Here is a 26,668-nt window from a genome sequence, read left to right as displayed (position 1 = left end):
TTAAGTTTCATAAGCCAATCACTGCCCCGCCACTCTGTTCTACCAGTGTAGACCAAAGCAGCCACAGGGCATATGTAAGTGAATAAGCTTAACTCTGTTCTATGAAATTGCTCTGTTGTATGAAAATGCTTCAGCTAAAACTAATCAGTCGACTGGAAACACCTGTGAGCTATGTGTAGCTTACCAACTTGTGATCTAGAATGATGAGTCTTTTGACTCAGTGAAGGTTGAGTGGAAGAGAATCGAGGTAGGGAAGCCAGTCAGGAGCCTTCACTATGATGAGGGAGGTAGGGAGGCACTAGGGAAGGAAATAATTTGTGACATGCCCCCATATAAAAATGACAGGCTGGAAGACCAATTTGATGGGTGCGTGTTAGCATGGTTTTTCTTGAGGATAGAGCTCCTCAGCAGTGCTCAGGGATTTGAGTAGTGACCCCAGTGGTACTTGGCCCAGAGTTAAGAAACTGATTTGGGCCTTAAGATTTAGTGCTCAGACCTGGCAGTGCTTGGAATTGAACTCAGGGCATCTATAGTGCAAGGCATGTATAGCTGTGTTTGAACTCTCTCAGCCCCTAGCTAAATCTGTTTGCTAATTCTGCAATGATCAGGGTTAACTGCAGGCTCAGTGATCAGGAATCACTCCTGGAGGTGCCCAGGGACTATATATGGTGTGGGGCATTGAACCAGGCTCAACTGCAGGCAAAGCAGTTGTCTTAACTCCTGTACTGCCTCTCTGCCCCTCCTCTCCCAGCTGAATCTTCAGTATTCAGTAAACTGATTCTTCCAGTAGGAAAACAGTGTGACTCAAACCATGTTTGTCACAAGACACCATGCTGAGTGCATTGCACAGATTAATGGATTGTTAAAAACATTCCTTTAGGTGGGTGGAGGCATTGGGCCATACCAGTGGTGCTCAGAGATTACTCCTGGCTCCACGCTTAGAGATCACTCCTGGTGGTACTTGGGGGACCATAAGGGGTTCTAGGGCTCAAACTGAGATTGAACGCATGTAGGGCAAGTACCTTAACTCTGGTACTATTTTAGTCCAAGAATAATTCTTAGGTATCCTCAGAACACAACGTTTATTTTTCAAACTGAAGTTTAGAAATATGAAGTTGTTTGCCCAAAGTTTCACAGCTCAGCTGACCTTGAACCTGGGCCTGGACGGGGATGGTGCTACAGCTGACACGGAGAGTCCTTCCATGCATGCAGGCTCGAGGCCCCTCCTCAGAAGCCTATGCAGCTCTCTCTCCTCTCTCCTCTGCGTTTCTGATGATTGTTCTCAATCAGCCTTTGGCGAAGCAAGAGTCAGGCCTGTTTTATAACTGCAAAATCTCTCAAGTGAGGTATTATACTTCTGTGTTTGACAAGGAACATGCAGCAAAACTCAGAGTTCTGACATATTGGGCATGTTACAATATGAAAAAGAGAGTGTGCAATGAGATTACAGAATAGGGAATCTCTGAATCTCAAGTGCCTAGAGTAAAACGTTGTTTTATTCACTGCCTGAAATAGGAATGTGTCTCAGATAGAGATGATAGAGGCTGATAAGGTAAAATTCAGAGGTTTTGAGCCCTGGAGATCAAGGCAGCATCTTCGAGGACTAGCCTGACAAGTGTCATAGAAATACATTTTGTCGTCCTCTATTTAGTTGACTAGTAACCCCACGAATCACTTTGTGTTTGTCCACATTCAGCTAGAGACTGTTTCCTAGACTGAATATTTAAAACCAGACTTTAGAGATAGAAATATCCAAGAACAACCTTGTTATGCCATGGATATAGCAGCCTTTGGCATGAGGCCGATTGAATAGGGTTGGGTCATGTAGTCTCTGAAATGGCAAAAAGACCTGATTGACAGGAACTAATTACATGACTCCCATATTGAACCAGGAAAGGTGAGAATACAAATGAGAGGAGAAATCTTCGAATAAGAATGAAAGGGAAATGACGCATGCTGGGAGATCAAGATCAAGGTCAATCATAGTCATGACCAATTTTGCTTTTGAGGGGGATTTTTATTTATTTTTTTATTGAATCACCATGAACTACAGTTACAAAGCTTTCATGTTTGAGTTCCAGTCATACAATGATCAAGCACCCATTCCTCCACCAGTGCACAATCTCCACCACCAATGTCCCCAGTATTCCCCACCCCACCATTCCAACACTTCCCCTGCCTCTAGGGCAGACAATTTCCCTCTTACTCTCTTTTCCTGTAGCAATAGCACAGCAGGTAGGGCGTTTGCCTTACACACAGCTGGGCTGACCCGGGTTCCCTCAGAGAGCCCGGCAAGCTACTGAGAGTATCCCGCCCGCACAGCAGAGCTTGGCAAGCTCCCCGTGGCGTATTCAATATGCCAAAAACAGTAACAGCAAGTCTCACAATGGAGACGTTACTGGTGACCACTCGAGCAAATCGATGAACAACAGGAGGACAGTACTACAGTGCTACTCTCTCTTTGCTTTTGGGCATTGTGGTTTGCAATACATATACTGAGAGAGACAGGGCTAATGTTGATAGCCTGTATGAATTCCCTGGAGTTGACACAGCTAAGTACTAAAGCCCAGATGTTAGAACCACAGAAGTGTTTCATTTCATAGGAGTCAGAAAATGTATCGCCAGGACCTTATGCACTCTGAAGGTACTAGGGAAGCATCTATTCTAGGTTTCTCCCCTGACTTCTGGAGACTTAGGGGTTTTATCTGTTCCCCACTGCTCTTCACATTGCATCCCCTGTGTACCTGTGTGCCCGCTGATACTTTGTGTAAGGATATTAATCATACTCACTGTGCCGGACCCACCCTAGTGAGCTCATCTTGGTTAAATCCACAGACCCTATTCTCACAACATGACCTTCAGATAAACTAGGCTTCAGACACCTTGGCGGGACACAACTCAATAGCCCAGCTTCTTCCCAAGATGAATTCCGGACTGCTTCCTCAGATCCTAGTTCAAAATCATTTGATTTGTGGCCATTTTTCTGTTCAGTCCCTCTGTGTGCTACCCAGAACATGAGGTTCTGTCTCTGTTTACCATCATTTTATTCTATGGTTTCCTGTCCCGACTCTTCACTTTTGCTCTTACCACTGGTCTCTGCAGCCAGCATTCACTGTGGGGGACCTTGACCCCTTCTCTCCTCGCCATGCACTCTGCCCACTCATTTATCAGTTCTTCTAACATGCTTGGAGTTCCTGTGGCATTAAGGTGCTGTGCTTGCTCTGAAGATAGAGATGAAGCCAAGGGGAAAACACAGTTCCTGCTCCCAGGGAGTTTGTGTGGGAGGCCATGAAGCAAATGGCGTGGAGCTGGGGCAAGGGGATTTTGCCTGCAGGTGCTTCTGCGTTGTGCAAGTTGCTGTCCGCCTTGGCTGCCAGGGCTGTTAGGTGAGCATCAGGGTCTAGAGAAGAACATGCCAGACCGCCCCTCCCCCTCGGCTACTCCTCTGCCTGCTTCTGTCCTGTCAGTCACTCTGCACCCATTTCATCTGAGCCCTTTGTTGATTCCCAACTGTAGTTTACTCCTCCCTCCCTCCCTCCCTCCCTTCCTCTCTGTCTCCCTCCCTTCCTCTCTGTCTCCCTCCTTCCCTTCCTTCTTTCCTTTCCTTCCTTCTTTCCCTTCCTTCCTTCCTCCTTCCTCCCTTTCTTTCTTCTATCCTTCCTTCTATTCTCCCTCCCTCCCTTTCCTCCTCCCTCCCTCTCTCTTTCTTTTTCTCCCTTCCTTCCTTCCTTCCTTCCTTCCTTCGTTCCTTCCTTCCTTCCTTCCCCTCCCTCCCTCCCTCCCTCCCTCCCTTCCCTCCCTCCCTCCCTCCCTCCCTCCCTCCCTCCCTCCTTCCTTCCTTCCTTCCTTCCCTCCTTCCTTCCTTCCTTCCTTCCTTCCCCTCCCTCCCTTTCTCTCCCTCCCTTCCTTCCTTCCTTCCTTCCTTCCTTCCTTCCTTCCTTCCTTCCTTCTTTCTTTCTTTCTTTCTTTCTTTCTTTCTTTCTTGTCTTTGGGTCACACTCAATTGCTCAGGGGCTACTGAGTCCTCTGTGTTCAGGAGTGACCTCCGGTGCTCGGGATCTAAGAAAGGTTTTAAATCAGGGTGGGTGTACACCAGGCAAGCACCTTAACCTGTGCACTCTGCCTCCGGCCCTCCAATCTTTGCTTGATACACATGCTGAACTGTGCTCTCCCTCCTCTCCCTCCAGCACCCTCAGCTGATTAACTCCCATTTTTGTGGTGAGACTCCTCCCTGGGCTCTCTCTCCGAGGAAACTGACCATGGCCCCCTCCTTGCCCCCCGGGTGCCCTGTTGGGAACAATAACAGCCCTGAGCAAGGTGGATTTACCTTCTTAGCTCCAGTATGTGCACCCACCTTCTCTCGCCCATAGGGGATTCCTTCCAAGACCACCGTGGATTCGCAGCTGAACTATGGATGGTACTGAGCCCTGTATACACTGTTTTTCTTTTATATACACATGTCTGAAGAAAGTTTAATTTATAAATTAGGCATGGTAGGAGGTGATCAACCATAATAACAAAATAGAGCAACAGCTGAGTAATAGTCCAGTAGTTAGGGCCCATGCCTCACATATACCCAACCGGGTTTGATTTCTGGAACCACATTGTCTCTTGAGCATCACCAGGAACAGTCTTGGGGGTCCTGAGCACCCCCAGGGGCCTGAGGATCTCCGGGCCTGTGCACTGTGCTGCACACTCGGCTGTTCAGAATCCCCCCAGCAGGGCCCTAGACCCCCTGAGCACTGCTTGGGAGCCTCCCCACCCCCCAAACTAGAAAAATCATATCCATGTATTGAATCATAGTTAAGTGAATGTGGTCTTTTCTCTCATAAACCATCTTATTTATTATAAGTCATATTTGTAAATCTTCTCAGAGAGCCCGGCAAGCTACCGGGAGTATCCCGCCCGCACTGCAAAGCCTCGAAAGCTCTCTGTGGTGTATTCGAAATGCCAAAAACAGTAACAATAATGGGTCTCATTCCCCTGACCCTGAAAGAGCCTCCAATATGGCAGCATTGGGAAAGACGAGTAAGGAGAGGCTGCTAAATTCTCAGGGCTGGAATGAATGAAAGCATTACTGGTGCCCACTCAAGTAAATTGATGATCCATGGGATACAGTGATACAGTGATTTGTAGATCACAAATGGCCGGGGGCAACTGAAACCATGGAAAAGGGGAGATACTACTATAGAATGATGCCCGTATTAATAAATGATGAAGCATGAAATGAGTGAATGATGAGCTAAGGAACGTGGCCCTCCCTTCCAGTCCCCCATCTTTGGGATTCCTGGTAATTTGCATCTGTTCTCTAGGCTGCATCTTTTGTCCTGGTTCCTTTCTTGTGAGTCACATAGTCACATGTCAGGTTGCCATTTTCCCTGCCCCACAGTCCAGAGACCTTACTGCCTGTGAAATTCTTTCCATGATGCTGACTCCTCAGCTGTGCTGCCCAATGGCCCTGCCATCCTGGCTCTGCCCTGCCTCTCACAAAGTGCTCAGTTGCCTGTGGAAGACGGTTTTAAGAGGAAAAGCAAAACCTCCTCCCTGGCTTCCACTGTCCCTGTGTCCAAAGCTTCTCCCTTACCCACTTCTCAGTGCTCCTGCATTGTACCATTTCCCCTACTATTGATGGACTCAACAGGCGTGTCTGTTTCAGCTTCACACATTTACCTAGGGCTCTGCTTGAAACATTCCAACTCATCTATCTTCTGTTCTGTTCTAACCAAAAGATGTTTCTTTAAAAAAGTTATCCTTTGTCTTAATGGCTCCTGCCAAAATGGAAGAATCTTCACACTGTTTCCTATATGAACACTTTTTTGTAAGAATATTCAGCAGTTCTTCATGACAGACAACATGAAATATATTATTTCGGTTGTGTTTTGGGACAGGGATTGGGGTTTGGGATGGAATCATCTCGAGTTTGGTGGTGGGAAGGTGTAATGGTGGTGGGATTGGTATTTAAATATTGAATGTAATCAAACATTGTGAACTAACTTATAAAGTTTAAAAAAAATTTTAAAAAAGTAATGTGGAGTTTATGCCCAATTCAATCAGCTTAGTCAATGGCTGAATAAATAGCAGTGTTCCTACATCATTAAAAAAAAGTTATTCTTAAATATATGGATTTTCTTCTACTAAGTGCCAGGCAATGTCAAATAATTTTAGCTTTTCAACTCTTCCAATAAAATCTTGGAATACCAGTGAATAAAACAGAAAAAACTCGGTTTTGTTATAAATGACCATTTTGAAGATTCTGTCTATGACAGTACCTATTAGCAAAAAATTTAACGGGGATAAAAATTTGAAACGGAAGGTTTCAAATTTGAATCTTTGAAGTTTTAATGTTAATATATTCCTGGGTTTTATATTGTCTAAAATTTGTAAAAGTCTTGAGAAAATTACAATCAATAGACATTGGAAGTGCTTTTAAACAGGCTACTTTGCAAATTTAGGTTATTCTGATGAAAACAATTGGGACATTTGAAAGTGAAATAAAGGAAAATTTGGTCTCAGTGTTGATTCACTTACTCATCAGGAGGATTTAATTGAAGGAAATAGATGAACAGCCTATTCGCCCAATTTATCTTTGACAAGAACTATTTCCCCCAAATTACATAGTGCCATTATATTAATTATGCAATTAAAATTATTTTCAGAAACTTCAGTGTGTGTTTCTCTTTAGTCATTACCTAAAGGCTTCCACACAGCAAGAGATTTCATCTGGCGTGTTGAGTCCAAGCTTCAGTTGTCATTTTTATTGCTGATCCCTCATTGGCTATAGAAGGAACGGTGTGTTGCTCAACTGGTCTTGCTGGAAATTTTAAAAGTCTCAACTCTAAACACTCAGAGATCCAAACAAGCACTGAAGCAATCAATAATACTAACCCACAATGTACCGCGTTAGAAGGCCACTTATTCTTGTCTAGTTTACTAGCCTATCTTTATAAGAGCATGCACGCACTGGCTATTCCTGAGTTTTGCCTGGCATTTAATTAAGGATGGCACACACGAGCCAGGGAGGTGCTAGCAGGCTTGCTCGCTCCTACAGTTTTACGGCATGAAAGGACTTGCTGGGATCTGATTGTTAAGTGATACTTTTGCAACCATCCAGCTCCTAATTAGTGACCTATCTACATGTGTTCAAACAGATTCCAGGTTGGGTCAAAGAACCTTTGTTTACACTTGGCATAGCCCACATTTGCATGTTTAGTGTTAAAAGGGGGTTTAACACATTTAATTGGAACTGATCTTTTGTCGAACCCTGGACTACCTCTTATCTGCAAGTGAGGCGTGAAACTCTTATGGCTTCACAGAAGCTCCAGCTGTCCCTATCCCTGAGAGAAACGTCTTGTCAGCTCTGAGCTTTTCACTTCTTAGGCCCTCAGAGGTTTGTCCTCATTGAACTGAACTGAATTGATACAGAACAGCCCTGGTTGTCCATGGGTCCTGCTCCTCCTGGTAGGAAGTTAATGGGAGGGTCTCAGGGGAAGCTGCCTGACATCCCAGGGAGCACCACCATCTCTGCCAAGCAAGGCTGTCACCCCTATCATGTCCCTTTTTTTTCTTTTTGGGTCACACCCGGCAATGCACAGGGGTCACTCCTGCCTCTGCACTCAGAAATGACTCCTGACAGTGCTGGGGGACCATATGGGATGCTGGGAATTGAACCCGAGTCAGCCGTGTGCAAGGCAAATGCTCTACCCACTGTGCTATCACTCCAGCCCCGTCATGTCTCTTTCTTCCAGCGCCCAGTGGGCCTGCCCTCGGCCTCTAAATTCCTTATAACCTGGGTTTTTTATTCCACTCCTTTCCAATTTCTTAGGGATCTGTGTTTGTGTTCTGGTTTTATCCCATGTAATGGTCTTCAAAGTCAGCGTGGGACTGGGAGGCTACCATAGAAAAGGATTTAAAAGACCAGTCAGGCTTCTGGGTGCCGTTTGCATGATTCCTTCTGTGCAAACGCTCGCTGTAGATGCCTCAGACACGCTCACTTGAAGCTCAGTGGTGAGCTGTGGCCTTCACCCGAGGAATGGTCAAGTAAAATGGCAACTGCTTCCATAAACCTGGATGAAGGGTTCCTCAATCTGACACATGGCTCACCTAGTTCTAAGGGTTTTTTTTTCTTTTTTTCTTTTTGGGTCACACCTGGCAATTCACAGGGGATACTCCTGGTTCTGCACTTAGGAATTACTCCTGGTGATGCTCAGGGGACCATATGGGATGCTGGGAATCGAACCTGGGTCAGCCACGTGCAAGGCAAACGCCCTACCCACTATGCTCTCTCTACGGCCTCCAGCACCTAACCTAGTTCTAAAGAGAAAACCACGGGGGGGGGGGGGGGGGAGGGAAGGCACTGAGAATCTAGCAAGCACGTGTTGATGGAGCCGATCCCCAGGCTAACTTTCTCTTCCTCTCCCAACACATGTGTTGTGATTCTGTGTGGCTGCTTCCAGACAGGTTGCAGGTTACTGTCTGCTGTCATACCTTGGCTGGCTGGCTGCTTCTCCTCAGGATCAAGCCACTGACTGTTCTTTTCACTTGCAATCCTCTCAGTCGGGGTTTCCTCATCTATTTTCACACTGTAGCAGGTACCCAAAGGCACCTGCAGTTTTCACTCAGAAGTCACAATAGAACTCTCGTCTTTTTTCCCCCCTGAACTTAGTCCTTCAAATGCCTTCACCTTTCTTACAAGCTCCTCAAACTCTGTTTTTGGATGTCCCGCTGCTTCTTCCAGGAAAGAGAATCTGTGTCAGGTTCCTGTTCCCGAAGAGCTGAAAGCCTGATGCAAACAGGAAAAAGCATATACTTTAACAGATATGGGGGGGGAAGGGAGGGAGGGGAGTGGCACTCAGGGCTATGGGAGTCCAGAACAGGGAAGAGTTTCCTATGCAGGGGTTGGGAATTGGAAACTAGGGAAGATTCTTGCTGGAGCTGCTGAGGCCTGGACCTTGAAGGCTGGCTTTGGCTCGGAAATGCAACCACACGGAAAAACGCATTCAGTAGGGTGGAAGTCAGAAAGGGTCCAGTGTGGAGGAGAGACAGAGGGCATCCGCTGGTATGCTGGGCTACACTGGAAAGGCTGGCTGAGAGGAACCCACCAAGAGCCTGGCTTGAAAGGCTCACGTCTAAGTGAGTTTGCAGTAAGTGATGTGAATTCAGTGACAATTTTAGAGCTGAGTGTGGCATTTTGAGGTCACTGTTTCTGAATGCTCAGTTTGGCACTTAGAGAAAAATACTTGTTCGGGAGGGAAGAAAAGGGTGGAAATCTGGAATTGGGTAAGTGGTAGTGGGCATGGAAAGTAAGAAGGGACATGAGGAAAGCCAGAGAGATAGTACAGTAGATTGGGCATTTGCCTTGCATATGTTACATCCCCTGACTCCATATGGTCCAGAGGTGACCAGGAGTAATCCCTGCGGAAAGTGTCAGAAGTAAGACCTGAGCACCACTGGGTGTGGCCCCCAAACAAACAAACCAAAAACAAACAATGGGACACAAGTAGAAATTTCAGGGCAAAGGAGAGGAAGCATGGGTGTTGTACCCCAAGTTTGAGTTTGAGGATTAGGGGCCTGGGATTTTCAAACATAATTAGGAAAAGAAAGTGCATAGGTGGGAAGAATATAGTTAGATGTACTAAGCAGAAAGTGCTGGCAAATGCAGGTGGATGCCTGGACCCCCCAGATCCACCCTCTGTGTCCTGATGCCCTTTGAATTCAGGATGGTCTGACTTCCAGGCTGACCCTTCCAGTTAGAACCAGCCCCTGCCTTCATGTGTCTGGCGATCAAACTTGAGCAGAAATGACACAAGAGGGGCCTCTTGATCTCTGGGTCTGTTGGAGTTCAGAGGACCCCACCCAAGACCCTGGCTTTCTGACATTCCCCCTCGGGCTCTGCTTCCCAGGACCTGGTCTCCTTCCTCGGAGCCGAGTGTCCATCCTCCCATTCCCGTCACCTCTCTGATGTTCCTGCTCAGGGAGGGTCGCCTGACACTGCAACCACCATCCTCCAGTGGGTGCAGCCAAAGAGGAAACAGGCTGATAGCTTGGGCAGATGGATCACTTCCTGCGCTTTCTCTCTGCTCCACCACCCTCCGGTTTCTGGTCATTGAGTCATTTTAGGCTGTTTCTGAGGTTGACTCAGCATTTCTGTCTGCAACCTCAGGAACGGGCCCTGGCCCTCTCCCCTCCCCTGTGCTAGTTTGTATCCACCAGTCCCCCTGTCAGTGACTCCCAGAGAACAGTGGGTGTCTAGCAGGTCTAGTGTATTCTCCCCAGCTTGAACTCACTTTTTAAAATTTGTTTTGGGCTCCACCATGCAATGCCCAGGGCTCATGCCTGGCTCTGTGATCAGGCTCAGGGGACCATATGCAGTGCGAGAGATTGAACCTAAGTCAGCAGCAAGCAAGGCAAGAGCCAACCCACTGTACTAGCTCTCAGACCCCAAACTGACCTTTGATGAGCACATCTGGCATCCTTCCTCCTAGGCTTTGAACATTCTTTTGGATTCTTCATGCCTCCTTTGTTCCTCCCTGATTTCTCCTCCATCTGTGGGACTCCACTGGGCCCCTGATGGGTCCTCAGCACTGGAGGTCCGTGAAGCCCTGGACCTGATGTTTTCTGCCTTGGCTGCTTTTGTGACTGGCTGCCTCTTGGTTCAAATAGTGGCAGTTCCCCTTTCCATGGTAGCTTTTTGGGTGTTTATGATTTGGGGACTGAAGAAATAAACTCAAAATGGGAAGAGGCAATGTCCAGAGCCTCTGGGACTGATTTAGTCCAACATCGTCAATCCCTTTCTTCTCCTTCTAAAGATTTTTGCATAATTAGAACCATCCCTAGCCAACACTAAATAAATTCTGCACATGTTGCTTGAATTACTATGCAATCTCACCCTAGTGTGGCTTTCTCAGAGATTAATATTTTACTGCAGCCATTCCTCTGGGTAGGCTAAAGCCAGTAGCTGTGGAAATCCAACATTTGTTTTTTCACAATGAAACTTTGGGACAGGGCTATGTTTCACAAGTCTCAAAAATGTTGTTCACTTGGGACTGAGAGTGGCCAGGGAGCATTCTTGGGCAGATTGGTATAGTAGGAAGCAAATATCCCATCCTGTGTTTCTGTATACCCAGATATAAAGTGATGAGAAGATGCCATAAGTCCAAGCCCTATAAATTGGCACGTAAGGTAAGGTAAGGTAAAGGCCCTCCCGTTGATCGTCGATTTGCTCGAGCGGGCCCAGTAACGTCTCCATTGGAGACTTTGTTGTTACTGTGTTTGGCATATGGAATACTCTCGGTAGCTTGCCGGGCTCTTCGAGAGGGGCGGAGGAATCGAACTCGGGTCGGCCATGTTGGCCGCTTGTAAGGCGAACGCCCTACCCGCTGTGCTATAATTGCAATTTATTGAGCATCTACTAAGTGCCACACATCTTCTGAGTTCTGTATCCTCACACAGACTTTCTGAGCTTGTTTTCTGAATGATCCCTGCTCTCACCTAGAGAACTGGAGGGTGACATGCTGCTTTTCTCAGGCTCGAGGGTGCCTTTGCTTCCTGTGGGGTTTGATTGATAAAGATTGGGCTCTCACTGAGAGGTTCTGGAAACAGAGGAATGAAGACATGGCTGATGCCATTCCGGGGGTTCACATCCCAGATTTCAGAGGGAGAATCTTCTTTTCCAGGTTCTAAAAGGCTAAGGAAGAAATGAAGGAGATCTAACTATTATGTCCCTTTGTCTCTTCATCAAGTGTCTCCTTCAGTAACAGCTATATTTTGTGGGTTCCAGTTTCCATATTTGAGTCCTTCATGATTGATTCTTAGTGACCCCAGTCCCCTAAGTGGATCAGTCTCTTCTCTGTGTCCTTCAGTTGACTGTTGCTCTGGCTAATCTCTGGACCACCTCACAATCCCATCCCATATGGCACTCCAATCAAATTTAGCCTTTTTGTTTTCATTGTTTTGGTTTTGGGGCCATACCTGGCTGTGCTCAGGGATCACTCCTGGTTGTGCTTGGGGAACCATAGCAAGTGCCAGGGATCTAACCCAGGCAGCTGTGTACAAAGCAAGGGCCGTAACTCCAGTCTCTCCAGCCCAGTTTCATCATTGTAAAGCCATACCCACTTGAGAAGATCTTTAAGCTTTTCACTTTGTTATCTATTCAGCAGTCTTTAAAATTTCATCTTATCAATTAACTACAACTTGTACTTGTAACTTTAATACTGCAATCAATCCTCTGCATTAAATTCCTTCTGTTTGTTTTAATCCAGTTCAAGGATGCTCAGAGATTATTGGTAGTTCTCAGGGACACTGGGATCATCATTCCTGGTAGTTCTAAGAGGATCATGTGATGTTAAGGAATGAACTCAGCTCTCTCACATCCAAAATACGCACTTCAGCCCACAGAGCCTGCTGGGATGGACTTTTTTTTTTTAAATGATGAGGGAACAGAGGTTAAATCTCTATCTGAGATTTGATTGTTTGAAGGTTTATAGCCAACGGTACTCAGGGCTTTCTCTCACCTCTGCATTCAGAGATCACTCCCGGCAGTGTTCAGTAGGCCATAGATGGTGCTGGGAATCAACCTGGTTGACTCCTTGCAAGACAAGCACCCTACCCTCTGTACTATTGCTCCCACCCAACAGTATCAAAGATACGAACTAGTGGAACTTGACTTTAAACTCAGGTCTGATCAATTCTGAGCCATGTATCCAATCTTCTAGATCAGCCTGCACAAAGTTTATTTCCTTATGTATAACCCTTTTATATGCTGGAAAAGAAAAACTCATAATAGCCTTCTCCAGCATTTTCTATCATTAAATGTTCTCTGCCCCTTCAATGGATGTTCTCAGGAAAGAATTTCTTTTTCAATTTCCCTGAATATCATGGTTGGATCATCTGAAGGATTTACTGCTTCTCCAACTATAATGTAAAGATTGTGAAGATTGTGAATTGAGATGATCCCGGAGTCAACAATAAAATTTCTTATATTAAAGAAGATGGGGTATAATTCTAGGTTCACATAGAGTTGCAACAAATAATCCCATGTTCTTTTAACCAGCTTTCCCAGTGGCGCCAACCTGCAGATCTGTAGTATAAAACCACAAAGAGGATATTAACTTTGATTCAACCGAGGTATTGAACGCTGCTGTAATTTTGAGGATCCACAGTTGTTCTTTTTTAGTTACATTCACCCCTCCTTGAGCCCTAGCCCCCCCAGAGTCACTCATTTGCTTCCCATTCTATAATGTTGACATTTACAAAATGTTGCATAAATAAATAAAATAGGCAACCTTTGGGGATCGAGTTTTAACATTCAGTATAATTTTCAGATGATTCCCAGTTTGTTACGTGAGCAGAGTTCATGGTCCCTTTTTCTTGCTGAGCAGTGTTCCACGGTATAGATTAACTACCGTTTGTTTAAACATTCACTCACTGAGAGAAACTTGGGTGGTTTCCAGTTTGGGTCTATTAACAATAAAGTAGCTTTGTGTATCTGTGAAGATAAATGTATGTTTTAGGGTGAGACCCAGCAGTCTTCAGGGTTTACAGCTAGCTCTGCACTCAAAGATCACGCCTGTTGGTGTTTGAGGAGCCATATGTTGGTGTTAGGGATTAAATTCAGCCTGGCTATGTGCAAGGCCAGCACCGTAACCTCTGCGCTCTCCTCCAGCACTCTCTGTACATAATTTTTTCTTGTTTATGAGCATAAACTTTTATTACTCTGGGATAAATGCCTATCAGTAGTACAACTATTTTGCTGTATGGTAGTAGTATACTTAGATTTTTTTTTAAATAAACTCCTTATTTATTTTCATCCACGGCTGTTTCATCTTACATTTCTACCAGCGATGTGTTGGTGATCCATATTCTCTATGTCTGTTGACATTTAGTCCAGTTATAATTTTTTATTTTACCTACTCTGATAGATGTGGCAGTATCTCACTGTGGTTTCTTTGCAAGGGGCCACTCCCAGGTGGTGCTCAGGGGACCTGAAGGTCACTTCTGGTGATTCTAGGCCAACAGGGCTGGTGGTTCATGCAAAAGTCTGAGGAGATGGTGCTCTTTGGGCCCTCTGGTGCCTGGGGGCTTACAGGGCTATAAGAGGATATTCTCTACAGATCATACTGTGTTGGAAATCGAATCACTGAGTCACATGCTAGGCATTGCCCTTTACCCCTTTTCTATATCCCTGGCCCCTCTCACTGTGGGTTTTCTTGCTTTTTTTTTTTAATTCGGTTTTTTTGGGCCATGCCCAGCAGTGTTCAGAGCTTGCCATATGATGTTTTGGGGGCCGTATCTGGTTCTAGGGATTCAAACCAGTGATGGCGGGATGCAAGTAAACACCTTCACTCCTGTAGTAACCTTAGTGTACATTTCGCTAGTGATTAATAACTCTGAATATCTTTTTATGTGTTTAATTTGCGGGTAGGGCGTTCGCCTTACACGCAGCCAACATGGCCGACCCGAGTTCGATTCCTCCGCCCCTCTCGGAGAGCCCGGCAAGCTACCGAGAGTATTCGATATGCCAGACACAGTAACAACAAAGTCTCCAATGGAGACGTTACTGGGCCCGCTCAAGCAAATCGATGAACAATGGGAGGGCCTTTACCTTTACATTTACCAATATATATTATTTGGCACAATATCTTTTCAGGTCTTTGTTTATATTCTAAATGGATTATTTCCTTATTCATTGACATTCTGGATGCTAGTCACAAAAGAAAAGGTGAAAGAAGGGGATGAAGGAAGTCCGGTAGGAAGAAGTGGTGTGATCATAGCCACAGATGAAAAACTCACCAAGTGATGAGAAAGGAAGGTAAGGAAAGATGGAAGAGAGAGATAAGTTACATTTTGTGTTAGTTGGTCTTGATTTTCCTGGGAAAATAGGACACATAAGAGAGGTAAAGCTGGAGAAGGGACTGAATACGTGGGTAGAGACATGGTACATAGTTTTTAGAAATGAAAAAGCAAGATGGATGCCAGGGCCATAGAATATTTCCCAACCACACAAGCACCCCTCCGAGAGGGCAAAGCAAACATTTGCTATGATGCTAATAGGAATTATTTTCTTTTCAAAGGTACTTAGCCTGTACTCAGGAAAGCAGGTGGGTGAGGTTTGGTGTGGTATTAGGGTTAAGCCTTTGGAGTGCTGGGAGGGCAACAGAAGATTCTAGTAAGGAACTAGTGCTGTGTAGTTAGAATAATCAGGCCCTATAGAAAAAAGGGAGTATAGGATGAGAGAGATAAATGGGGTGAGCTGGACAGTGTAAGAGGCCTCCCATTTCAGAGGCCTTGGAGACCATCATTTCTGTTGTTCAAGGAATGATAGAAGTGGGATAGAAGGTTAGGGTTGAAGTAGGCTATCCAGAAATGAGTGATGAGTTCATATGGGCTCTCACTGTGAGAGGTTCTGGGAACGGAGAGGAATGAAGTCACAGCTGATGCCCTTCAGGAGTTCACAGTCCCAATTTCAGAGGTAGCACCTTACTTTCTGGGTGGTGACAGGGCCAGGGTATATCCCGGAAGCAGTTTGCCGAAAGGTTGGCAAAGGTTGGCAAAGGCTCGTGTGCCTCATCCACCTATTTCTCAATGCTGCAGGAAGCCCTGGGCTTTCTCTCTGTTGAGTCATTTCTCCAGGGTCACGTATATCCTCTACCCTTCTGTGATATGGAAACGGTTTTTCCATTCAAGGGTTTGTCTTGCAAATGTGGCCACACTGGGGTCAGCCCTTGGGGAGTGTGGAGAGGAGGCAAGCATGTTTTGAAGACTTGCTTCTCACCGGTGAGTCTCCAAAGATCTTTTCCTCACAAGGAAGTAACCTGCCCTCCAGTTTCCTTCCCTCTTGCCCTTACTCTCTTCCCTATGAGTGAAAGTGGGAAGAAGCCACAAATGTGTGAAGCAGAGAAAACTGAAACAGGTACAAAGACCTCAGTGGGTGCTGGAGGACTTAGCAGGAAGCAAAGACTTCAGATGAATGTGTGAATGTGCACGGCGGCTGGGTGCACCCTAAACTTGGTGGCTCCGTCTTCATTCTTCCTGCATGCTTGTAGATGAAGCTCGTAACCTAATGGTCCACACGGGAACAAGGCCTTTCAGGAGCCTTCCAGGACCTTCTCTACTGGACTTGTGCATAGGCCTGATGGTTTCTAGATAGAAGGCACAGACTGTGGGAATCCGCATAACAGCATTTCCAGATTAGAGCCGTAGGGAATTTCATTCATGGTGCATCTGGGCGTTGCTGTCTGGAACCAACTTCCCTCCCTTCCTGTTCCAAAGAGGCCAGGCATGCAAACTTGACTCTAGAGAGCCATGTGGACACATCCCGCTTGCGTGGTTCTGTGGGTTTTGGCTCACAAAAGGGAAGAGGAAGCGTGAGTTTTTGATCCTTTACCCTTTGCTTGTCTTTTTGCTCTGACCTGGGAAGGTTCGTTTCTCTGTCTGGCTGGTTCAAGTTTCAGATTAAACTGCGACAGTGGCCTCTATCCTCTCAGAGGACACTTAATCTTGTTACTGGTCCAAACCCCTATGGCTTCTCTGCTAGCCCTTTAAGATGACAGCAGGTCTAATGCTTGGCACCAATTCTTGATCATGTATGTTACAGTTTTTTCATGGAATTTGTGCTACTTTTTATTTCTTTCAGAGCCTGAGAAGGCAACTGGGGCCAACCTAGTTTCAGAACTGCTCCTACCTGACACCAACACCATCAGGGATGAACTGTTCTCACCTCCTCTGCTCCTGACAGTCCGCTTCTCCCCAGGTAACTAAAGGGATAATGAGAAGTTTGTATTTTTACCACTCTCAGAACACTGTCTCTTGAGTTAGTTACCTGTAGGGGGGCTTGCTATCTGAAGTGCTCACTGCTGCTACCGCTGAAATAAGAGATGAAACGTGCCATCACTAGGCTCGTTTCATTTTACACATCCAGTGACAACACTCAGTATTAATGGATGGAGTCAAGGTGACAGAGACTCTGGATTGACTGTACTGGGAATGAAATTCCTTCTAAAATGGACACCCATGAAATAGCATACAAAATAGGTGATGAGCCACTCAATCTGAGAGAGGGCAGCCATAAGATAAGTTCTCGTATTTCTCAAGAGACCAGTATGTGTTTGGGATGCAAAGTTCTGAGATAAAAATGATGTGAAGAAGATGTCTGATTCCAGTTGGGTTGCCATTTGTTCATAACCAGGTCTAGGAGTTTTGGGTCGAGAATGAAGGTGGAGGGGCTGGGGTGATAGCACAGCGGGTAGAGCATTTGCCTTGCATGCGGCTGACCTGGGTTTGATTCCCAGTATCCCATATGGTCCCCCTAGCATCGCCAGGAGTAATTCCTGAGTGCAGAGCCAGGAGTAACCCCTGAGCATCACCAGGTGTGATCAAAAAAGCAAACAAACAAATAAATAAATAAATAAATAAATAATGAAAGTGGAGAGTTAGTTCAAAGGGTAGGATTCCTGCTTTGCAAACAGCTGACCTGGGTTTGATCCCTGGCAGCCCATATGGCTCCAGACCACTGCCAGGAGTGATTCCTGAGCACAAAGCCAGGAGTAATACCTTAGCATTGCCAGGTGTGGTCCCAAAACAAAAGGAAAAGCTCAAAAACAAAAACAAAAAAATGAAACTGGTTGGAAAATAAGATTTATAGCAGTCAATATATATATAACTAACTCAAGAGAGAGAGTATAGAGAACGTAAAGTGATTTGGATTCACAGGTTTTGATTTCCAGCCACCATCCCACCCCAACCCCACCTGGAATCGTGCAGGGTTAATGCAGTGGGAAAGTCCTGACTTTGAAAATTTACATCCACTTAGTTGTAATTTTGTGTCAGGTCTTCTTCTTGACAAGTCAGCCTCAGGGATTTTCTTGGTGAGGATCACATGAAGAAAATCCCTATGGCTGACTTGTCTAAAGGACCAGATAAAAATCTTATGCCAGTTGTCTCTCTGGTTAGGACTGAAGAGATCGGTATTGTTGATGTGTTCTCAGAAGGATTTGGTTAATGTAGCTGTTCTCCAGGATCTCACTTATGATTACTGGAATCATTATGCCCTTGAACCAGGCTAGGACATGTGATACTTCAAGCAAGGCTACTGGGAGTTTCCCAGAAGCCCTTCTGTCACCTTTCTAACTGTGCTGGTGATGCAACTGAGGTACTAGCACTGACAACAGTTTTAGCTAGTCAGCAAAGTGATGCCAGTTGCCCTGGAATGGAGTTTCTCAACCACATTCCATTAATATGTTGTGTTAGAAGTCTTTGTTGTATGTGTAGGGATATCTTGAGTATGGTAGGATGATTGGCATGTATTTTCCAGCTGCCTACTTAATGCCAGTATCAGCTCTTACTGCAGGAATGACAATCAAAGATGTCTCTGTATTCTGCTAAATGTTCCCCGGTGAGAAACTGCCAAAAATTAACAATCACTATTCTAGGAGCTGTCTATCCAGTGATGGGATTTCTTGAGGAACAGAATACAAAATTGCACTTGAGGTTGAATGTGTGTTTTGTACTCATGCTATTATTTACACACACATACATATGTACAATTATTAGGAGACATTATCTCACATAATTATGGAGACCGAGAAGTCCCAAGATTTGCCATCTGTGTTGGAGAACCAGAGAAGCTGATGATGTAGTCTATTCAGGAGAGTCCCAATGAAATAAGATCTTCAGAAGTTAGAGAATTATAAATCCACGTCAAATTCTACTTTCAAACCCTTCTTCCTCAGCTATCCCTTGAAGACCTTAAAGACATGGTCTAGTTCCAGGGAGCCTGGACACTTTCCACTGGTGGTTTGTCTGAGAGTAAACACATTTTTGCATTTCCTACTGTGGTCAAATTGACTGGCCACAGTCAATTTACATTACTGTAAATTAAACATTATTGTTTCTTATCTCTGAGGGTGTTTTAGGACAAGATTAGCGTTTGAACTGATGTGCTCAAGAAATTAGACAGTCTTCCCTTCTCTGCTATGCCTGGGTATCATCCAATATGTTAAGTTACTTGACTGACCAGAACATAGGGTGAAAATGTAGGAATTTAACTCTGTTTTCTTGTCTCATTTTTGAAGTTTGGGCATCTCTCTTTAAGTGCTTTCAGACTAGAATTTTACAATGGGACTGTTCTGAATAGACTCTTCTTGCTCGGTTCAGGCTTTTGTCTTAATGTTCTGATTGAGGCACCCTGGTACTGCTTGGAGAAGTGACTGTGGGGAGGACTATCAATGGTTCAGTGTCATTAAGTGTATTAACATTATGGATTGTTGTACAACAATCATTGCCAAACGTCTCTACAACACTTTCATTTTGTAAAATGGAAACATCTTACCCTGTGCCTAATAAACAATAATTCTAACCCTTCCCCTACCCCAATTCCTGACAACCATCATTCCACTTCTAGTCTCTATTGATTTGTCTACTCTGGGTACTTAATTGGCATCATACCATATCTGTTCTAAATATTATCTTATTTCATTTAGTATAATAGTCCCAAGTTTTATGTTGTAGCTTATGTCAGAATTTCCTCCTTCCTGTTATTATTACTGAAGTTTACAAGAATTTTTTTTACAAGAATTTAAATATATGTTTTAGGGGTAGAGTATTATTCACTATACCTGTCTACCACGAAGATGCTGATATACCCTACCATAGTACCATTTCAGTTCTCTCTTCCACCTTTAGTAAACTCAGTTCTCATAATATAAGGACAAGCTTTTATTGGATATTGTATGTTTCCTTAAGTTCTTAATTTCTTTATTGCTGTAGTTTCTTTATATACCACATATGAGCAAGATCAGCTGGTATTTGATCAGCTGGTATTTCTCCTTCTGGCTTATTTTGCTTAGTGTGGTAATCTCCAATTCTACCCATGTTGCTTTTTTTTTTTTAAAAAAAAGACAAGACTTTATTTTTCTTATAGTTGAGTAATATTCCACTGTGCATGTGTGCCATTGCTTTTAAATCCACTCACCTGTCATGAGCCACTGGGTTGTCTCCAGAATTTGGCTATAGCAAACTGCATATCTATAAAGATAGATGTGCATATATTTTTTCAAATTAGTGTTTTTGTATTCTTTGGATAGGTACCTTGAATTGGAATTACTGGACAATATTGTAGTTCTCATTTTAAATCTTTAAGAAGTTTCTATTCTATTTTCCATAGAGGCTGAAGCAGGTTTATAGTCCCACCTATAATAAATGAGGGTTTCTTGCCCTGTGCGGCACTGACTGGTAGTTTCTGTTTTCTTGTTTGATATAAATAATTTACACTTACTGGCATAAGGTAATATCTCATTGTTGTTTTGATTTATATTTCCCTGAAAATAAATCATAATGTGCAGTTTCTCACATATCTGTTGGCCATCTATATGTAGTCTTGGATATGTCTGTTTGATTCTTCTCTCAGTTTTTAACATGGTTATTTGGCTTTTGTTGTTGGGTTTTGTTCTTTTAATATTGAGGGTATTAGTTCTTTCTTTGCTGAACTTGTATGGCAAGTAAATGTTTTTTCTCACTCAGTTTAATATCTTTTTTTTTTTCTTAGCAAAAGATTTCTTCGCGGTGTAGAAGACTTAGCTTAATTTAGGCCCATTTGTTTAGTATTACTTTTATTTTCCTAGTCAATGAAGTTTAATCACTGAACACAACATTGAAACCAGTATCATGGAATGTTTTGTCTATGTCATCTTCAACATAATTAAGGCCTAGGGTCTACATCTAGGCCTTTAATCCATTTTTTAATGGATTAAAAAATGGATTTAACTATGTGTATGGTATGAAAGTTCCATTCTTTCTTTTATATATAACTAACCAGTTTTCCCATCATCATTTTTTTGGAAAGCTTTTTCTTTTTCCACCTTATGCTCTTGTCTTCTTTGTTCTGAATTGACTGTTCATATATGTGATATTTTATCTCTGGGCTCTCAATTCTCTCCCATTGGTCTAATGTTTGCTCTTATTCTAACACCACAATGCTTTGATTACTATAGCTTTAGTATAGTTTAGGATTTCCTTCCTTTCTAATACTATACATAAGATTTCATTGCACAAAAGCACATCATTTTATTTATTAATTCATCTTGCTTGGATATTTGAATTCTACCTTTAAACTATTGTGAATATGCAGCCTAATTATTGTTAAATGAATATCTCTGTGAGTTCCTGAATTTAGTTCTTTTGTGGATATACCTTAAAGTAGAATTGCTAAATCATATAATAATTTAAATTTTAATTTTTTAGGAATTATAAGACTGTTATTTATACTGTTATTATAGTTTTACTTTCTAATATAGAAATAGTGGTTATAATAATAGTATAGGGGGGCCCAACTTCTCCACAACCTCAGTCAGTTATTATCATTTTATAGTAATCATTTTAAAGGAGATGGAATAGTATCTTATAGTAAGGGGTTTTGGGCTGAGGTTGGACTAGACTCGGTGGTGTTCAGGGTTTACTCTTAGCTCTGTTCTCTGAGATCACTCCTGGTAGTGTTCGAGTGACCATATGTGTTGCCAGAAATAGAATCCTGCTTGGCCATGTACAGAGCAAGTGTCTAATCCATGTTCTATCATTCCATCTCGGATTTGTGTTTTCTTTCTTTTTTATAAAAATATGACCTTTTAAATTTTAGCATGATGATTTACAATACTGTTAGTGGTAGTGTTCTTGCGTAAAACATTCCACAGCCCCCCCAACCATAGTGTTATTTTCCTCTGTCATTGTCCCAGTGTTCCACCAAACCCCTCATTCTACTCCTTTCACTCTCTGTTTTTCTGTTCTCATAAACTTTCTTCTGAAGTTCAGTTGTCCGGTTTTCCATTTCTTTTGCCTTTGGGCATTTGTTGTTTTCTTACTGTTGTTCTTTATATCCCACATATGTGAGATCATTCTATATCTGCCCCTCTCCTTCTGACTAACTTCATTCAGCTTGATTATCTCCAGATCCATCCACACAGCAGAAAATTGCATGAATTTTATCTTTTAAAAAAATAACTAGTTGGGGCTGGACCAGTAGCACAGCAGGTGGGGCATTTGCCTGGCACGCGACTCACTGGGGTTCGATTCCCAGCATCCCATATGGTCCCCCGAGCACCACCAGGAGTAATTACTGAATGCGTGAGCCAAAAGAAACCCCTGTGCCTCACCAGGTGTGACCCAAAAAGCAAAAAAAAAAAAATTCTAAGTAGTATTCTAATATATATATATATATATATATGCATTAGTTTCCTTTATCCAGTGCTCTATTTTCAGACACTTGTATTGCTTCCAGATTTTGACTTTCATAAATGAATGATCAGTGATGCTGAATGCCTTTTCATGTGCTTATTCATAACTTCATTGCATTTTCTTTGGATAAATATCTTCAAGTCTTTTTTTTTTGGTAGTCATACAGATTTATTGCATCTCATTATCACAAATAGGTGTGAAGAATCAACCTGTATATTCTGCTTTCTGTAGGCAGAAAACTTAGATCTTATTTATCAGCCTGCCGTATAGTTTCTTTTTCAGAAACATAGAATACCATCCCCGAACTTTCTGATATCCTTGTTTTTTACTGTTGTGACTTGCTGAATAAAGCTGAGTTTGAGACAAGTTCAATGTCATTTCCTTCAAGATCAACTCGTCTTTCTGGGCCTGAGAGACAGAACAAGCAACACCTGACCTCATATGAACCCTGCGCATATATTTTTCACCCAAGAAATTTTGGATTTCAAAAAGTGACCCATTCTCCTGAATAACCACATTGATAGGGAAATGGGAATACACAGATCTCATCTTGTAGCGGAAGCCCAGTGTGATCCCTTGATTGTGTTCTGCACATGACTGTAGATGGTGCAGACCATAGTCAGATCCTTTCGATTTCCCCACCATTTGTCAACCTGGAGCCTCTTCTTTTTGCCGAGGAGACTGAAGTTCCAAGTAGATATGATTGAAGTACCTCTGCAAGGTGCCTCGGGGCCCTTCACGATGACTGTGCAGTCCTTGAGGAAAATGTCGACATTCTCAGGAATGTCGACAGTCTGGTTGCTGAGGATGGTCTTCATTCTCACAGTAGATGCAACAAAAGTAGCATCTTCAAGTCTTTTGTTCAACTTCTATATCAGATTGTTGTTCAACTTCTATATCAGATTGTTTGCTGCTTGACTTATAGTTCTTTATATATTCTATTTATTAACTCAGAGATATGATTTGCAACTCTTTTTATTCCATTTCAGAGTTGCCCTTTTCACTATTTTGTTTGTTTCTTTTGATGGACAGAAATTTCACATTTCATTATGATCTGCTTTACCTAGTTTATTTTTGTTGCATATGCTTTTGGTTGTCATAGCCAAGAAATGATTACTAAATGCAGTGTCATAAAGTATGCCTCCTAGCTATCTCCTAAGAATCTCATAGTTTTATCTCTAGGTCTTAGTCTTTGATCCATTAATACATAGAAGGGTCCAGCTTTTCTTTTTTAATTTTAGTTTAATTTTGTAGGGTGTGAATATCCTAAACAGTGCTCAGGACACTGATGTCCCCAAATAGCTATTCTTAGCCAATCAGGTTGCAGTTTATGAGAGACCCAAAGATATACTATTGCTTGGGTCCTGCAGTGCCCGGGATCTCCTGGACCACTCCAGAAATGCATTCAGGCCTTCTGGGCCATACCTGGTGATGCTCAGGGCAACAGGTGGGGCCGGGGATTGAACTGAGTCAGCTGCATGCATACTAAGGGCATCAAACTTGCCTCTGCTCTCATGGGCTTGTGGGTCTTTGAACTCTGCTGGCAGTTCTGGAAGAGTCTCGTCTGACCCATGGCTAAGGGCACGCATTTGGTGACCTGTGTGACCCAAAACCAAGCGATCAGAGTACAAGGGTGTTTCCAGTGCAGAGGAAAGCAGAGCAGGCAAAGAGCAGCTGTGGCTTGGGGCCTCCAAAGTGGTGACTACAGAGATGCCTGGCCTTCGAGGCCAGCCGGGAGAACACCGTGCACAGTCTGAGGAAAGGTGAGGAAGCTGGGAGAAGGGGAACAAGACAGGCTGAAGGTTAAGAAAAGGGCAATGTAAGAGCTTGCTGTTGCCTGGAACGCCGGGTAACTGTCTGTAGACCACCCAGGGCCCCAGGAACGCAGAATATATACTCATGACTCATTTTGTGTCCCCAAACAGAAGAGGGTCCTGTGGAAGCATCTCCAGGAGGCCTCCCCCGGGCGCTGCGTCCAGGCTGCCCGCCAGCTGCTGCCCAGAGCCACCACGGGGACCCGGGAGTGTGAGGAGATGGCTTTGCTCAGCAACATCCTCGCGGCATATTCGTTTGTCTCAGGTAGTTGTTTGATCAGGGCAGGGCCAGGACCCTCCAGAGCAAAACACTGCGTAATAGCAGAGGGGCGCCCTGGTCTGTGGGGTTTGGAGATGAAAGGTCTTCTGGTTGGAGAGTTAAGCTTGACATTTGCTAATTTGGCACATGAGGGGTTCAGAGGGATTGGAGTAGCTGAAAATGTTTAGTTTCGTGTTTTGGCAAGAGTGAGGGAATGAAGTGGCCTGGGGCTACTGTTGGCTTCTGTTATTATGTGTTTAACTTTGATGTGAGGCAGGCCGGGAGGAGTATCAGCCTGGTTATTTCTGAGCAGTGGTTTTCAATGCCACCCAGACTCTGTGTGTGTGTGTGTGTGTGTGTGTGTGTGTGTGTGTGTGTGTGTGTATGTTGCGCTCTGTGAGGTATTTGATAACCTTCTGAAGGACATGAACACAAAAGCTCTGTGAAAGTATGTATTTTCCCCCTTCCTTGGTTCAAGTTGTACCCTTTCAGAGAGATGGCTGACCTTCTCTCCAGGTCATTTCTTGAGAACAGAATGCATACGTATAAGATAAGCCCTTTAAAAATATACAAAGTGGACTCAGTGTTTCCAATGACTAGATTGAAGTTCTGCGGCTTAAGTGAGTTGTTCACTGGGTTGAGAGTCAGCTTTGGCTCTGCTTTGTTATTCCTCCTAACACTGAATGCTGCACTGCAGACCAGATTGTTTTTATCTATTTAGATGTCTAGGCAGCGGTGAAGAAGGTAAATGAAGATTTTATAGGCAAAATCTGACATTTTCGGGGCTGGAGTGATAGCACAGTGGGTAGGGCATTTGCCTTGCAAGCGGCCAACCAGGGTTCGATTCCCAGCATCCCATATGGTCGCACCACCAGGAGTAATTCCTGAGTGCAGAGCCAGAAGTAACCCCTGTGCATTGCCGAATGTAACCCCAAAAGAAAAAAATCTGACATTTTCAATTACCACTTCAAATGCAAGTGGAGGCTGAAGAGAAAGGAAGCTCAGGACAGCTCTTTGTGAGTAGATCTAGGAGAACAGGCTAGGGGATTTCTAGAGAAGAGGGCTCTGCGGGCTAACCTGGCTGATTCCTTTGTGTTTGGAAAGATGCAGTGTGCAATCTGCATTGGTCTCAAATCAGCAGAGACCAGGCCTTGTCCCTCCCCACCTTTCTGAGTCTTTTGCTAGGGCCCTTTTCTCCCAGAATACTGCACTTCAGAGGAATCTCTGCTCGGCTGCTTCTCAGGGCTGTACTGGGGAAGAAAGATACTGGGTTTGGAAAAGAGCTGTTTGAAACTCTTCTTGCATGTTTTCAAAATACTGAACAATGAGCCCCTCAACTTTGTAGTGGCGAGAACCCCAAACTGGAGTAGGGAATGGCAGGGAGTTTCTGGTGTTCTCAAGACTTCAGATACTTGCAAATTAACTGTTCTAAGAACTATCTCTGGTGAGAGCAAACAGAGTGCTGGACTTTGGAGTTCTGCTCAGGACAGGAGGTACTTGGCAGTTGGCCATTTGGGCCAGGATGACCCTGAGTTGTGACCACTGACCATGGTAACTCATTGAATGCTCCGATGTTTACCCACTGGTCTTGTGATCCTCATAAGGCCCAAGGTGCAGATCTGTTTTTCCTTTTCCTTGCCAACTTTGCTCCTTCTCACACTATTTTTTTGGGAGTTATATATTTTTGGGAATACAAGAAGACAAGGAAAATAATGCTTCTGCTTGTTATGTTAGTAAGGGGAAGAGAGGGAAAGAGAGAGAAGGAAGAGAGAGAGAGAGAGAGAGAGAGAGAGAGAAATGCAAAACACATTGATTAAAACAAAATGTGTTTGAGTCAGTAAGTTAATGGGAGAAACTTGGCTGAGTGTGAGCTGACCTACTATTTAGGAAATGAATAAAGAAAATTAAAAATTGGAGGTAAATAGGATAGATACAAATCATCATTGTTTTAAAACAATAAATGTATCAGAAGCAAAAATGATAGAAGAAATTTGTATTCAATTCCCTAATCTTGTAGCTATCTCATGCTTTCTCCCCACTGAATCCATCTTCAACTCCATAGGCGCTTCCAGATCCTATTTTCTCCCAGGGCATTCGTTACCCTTTCTTGTCCAAGTGTTCAGCGACACCCTTGAAAATATATACAACACCCTTATTCTTTTGCCCCCCTTCTGAGTATATCAGCAAGCAAAACCCTAACTCTCTACTAACCCTATTTTCTCCTCCTACACTCAAATAACCCAATGCTATAACATCTTTGCAGATTGAATCTATTAGAAATTCATGGTCTCCAACATCAGCTGATCCTTTCAAATAGTGCTTCAATCTCTTAGTTGCTTTTGAATACATCGTGTTCTCATTCTTCACAATAGCC

General features: G+C 43.8%; 1 protein-coding gene and 1 pseudogene across 1 annotated transcript in view; one reads left to right on the top strand and one right to left on the bottom strand.

The window, feature by feature from the left end:
- Positions 1 to 26,668, top strand: part of EVA1A (eva-1 homolog A, regulator of programmed cell death) — a 65,013-nt gene that overhangs the window by 15,699 nt on the left and 22,646 nt on the right. The window contains exon 2 of the mRNA XM_056118948.1: positions 16,631 to 16,747. Coding sequence (XP_055974923.1) covers positions 16,631 to 16,747 — 117 coding nt within the window. The remainder of the gene's footprint in view (positions 1 to 16,630; positions 16,748 to 26,668) is intronic.
- Positions 22,469 to 23,039, bottom strand: LOC130025199 (60S ribosomal protein L9-like; annotated as a pseudogene).

Source organism: Sorex fumeus, unplaced genomic scaffold, assembly GCF_029834395.1.
Source record: "Sorex fumeus unplaced genomic scaffold, SorFum_2.1 ptg000003l, whole genome shotgun sequence".
NCBI classification, from domain to species: Eukaryota; Metazoa; Chordata; class Mammalia; order Eulipotyphla; family Soricidae; genus Sorex; species Sorex fumeus.
Note: the sequence above shows the minus strand (reverse complement) of the source record. Positions and strands in the feature narration are given on the sequence as shown.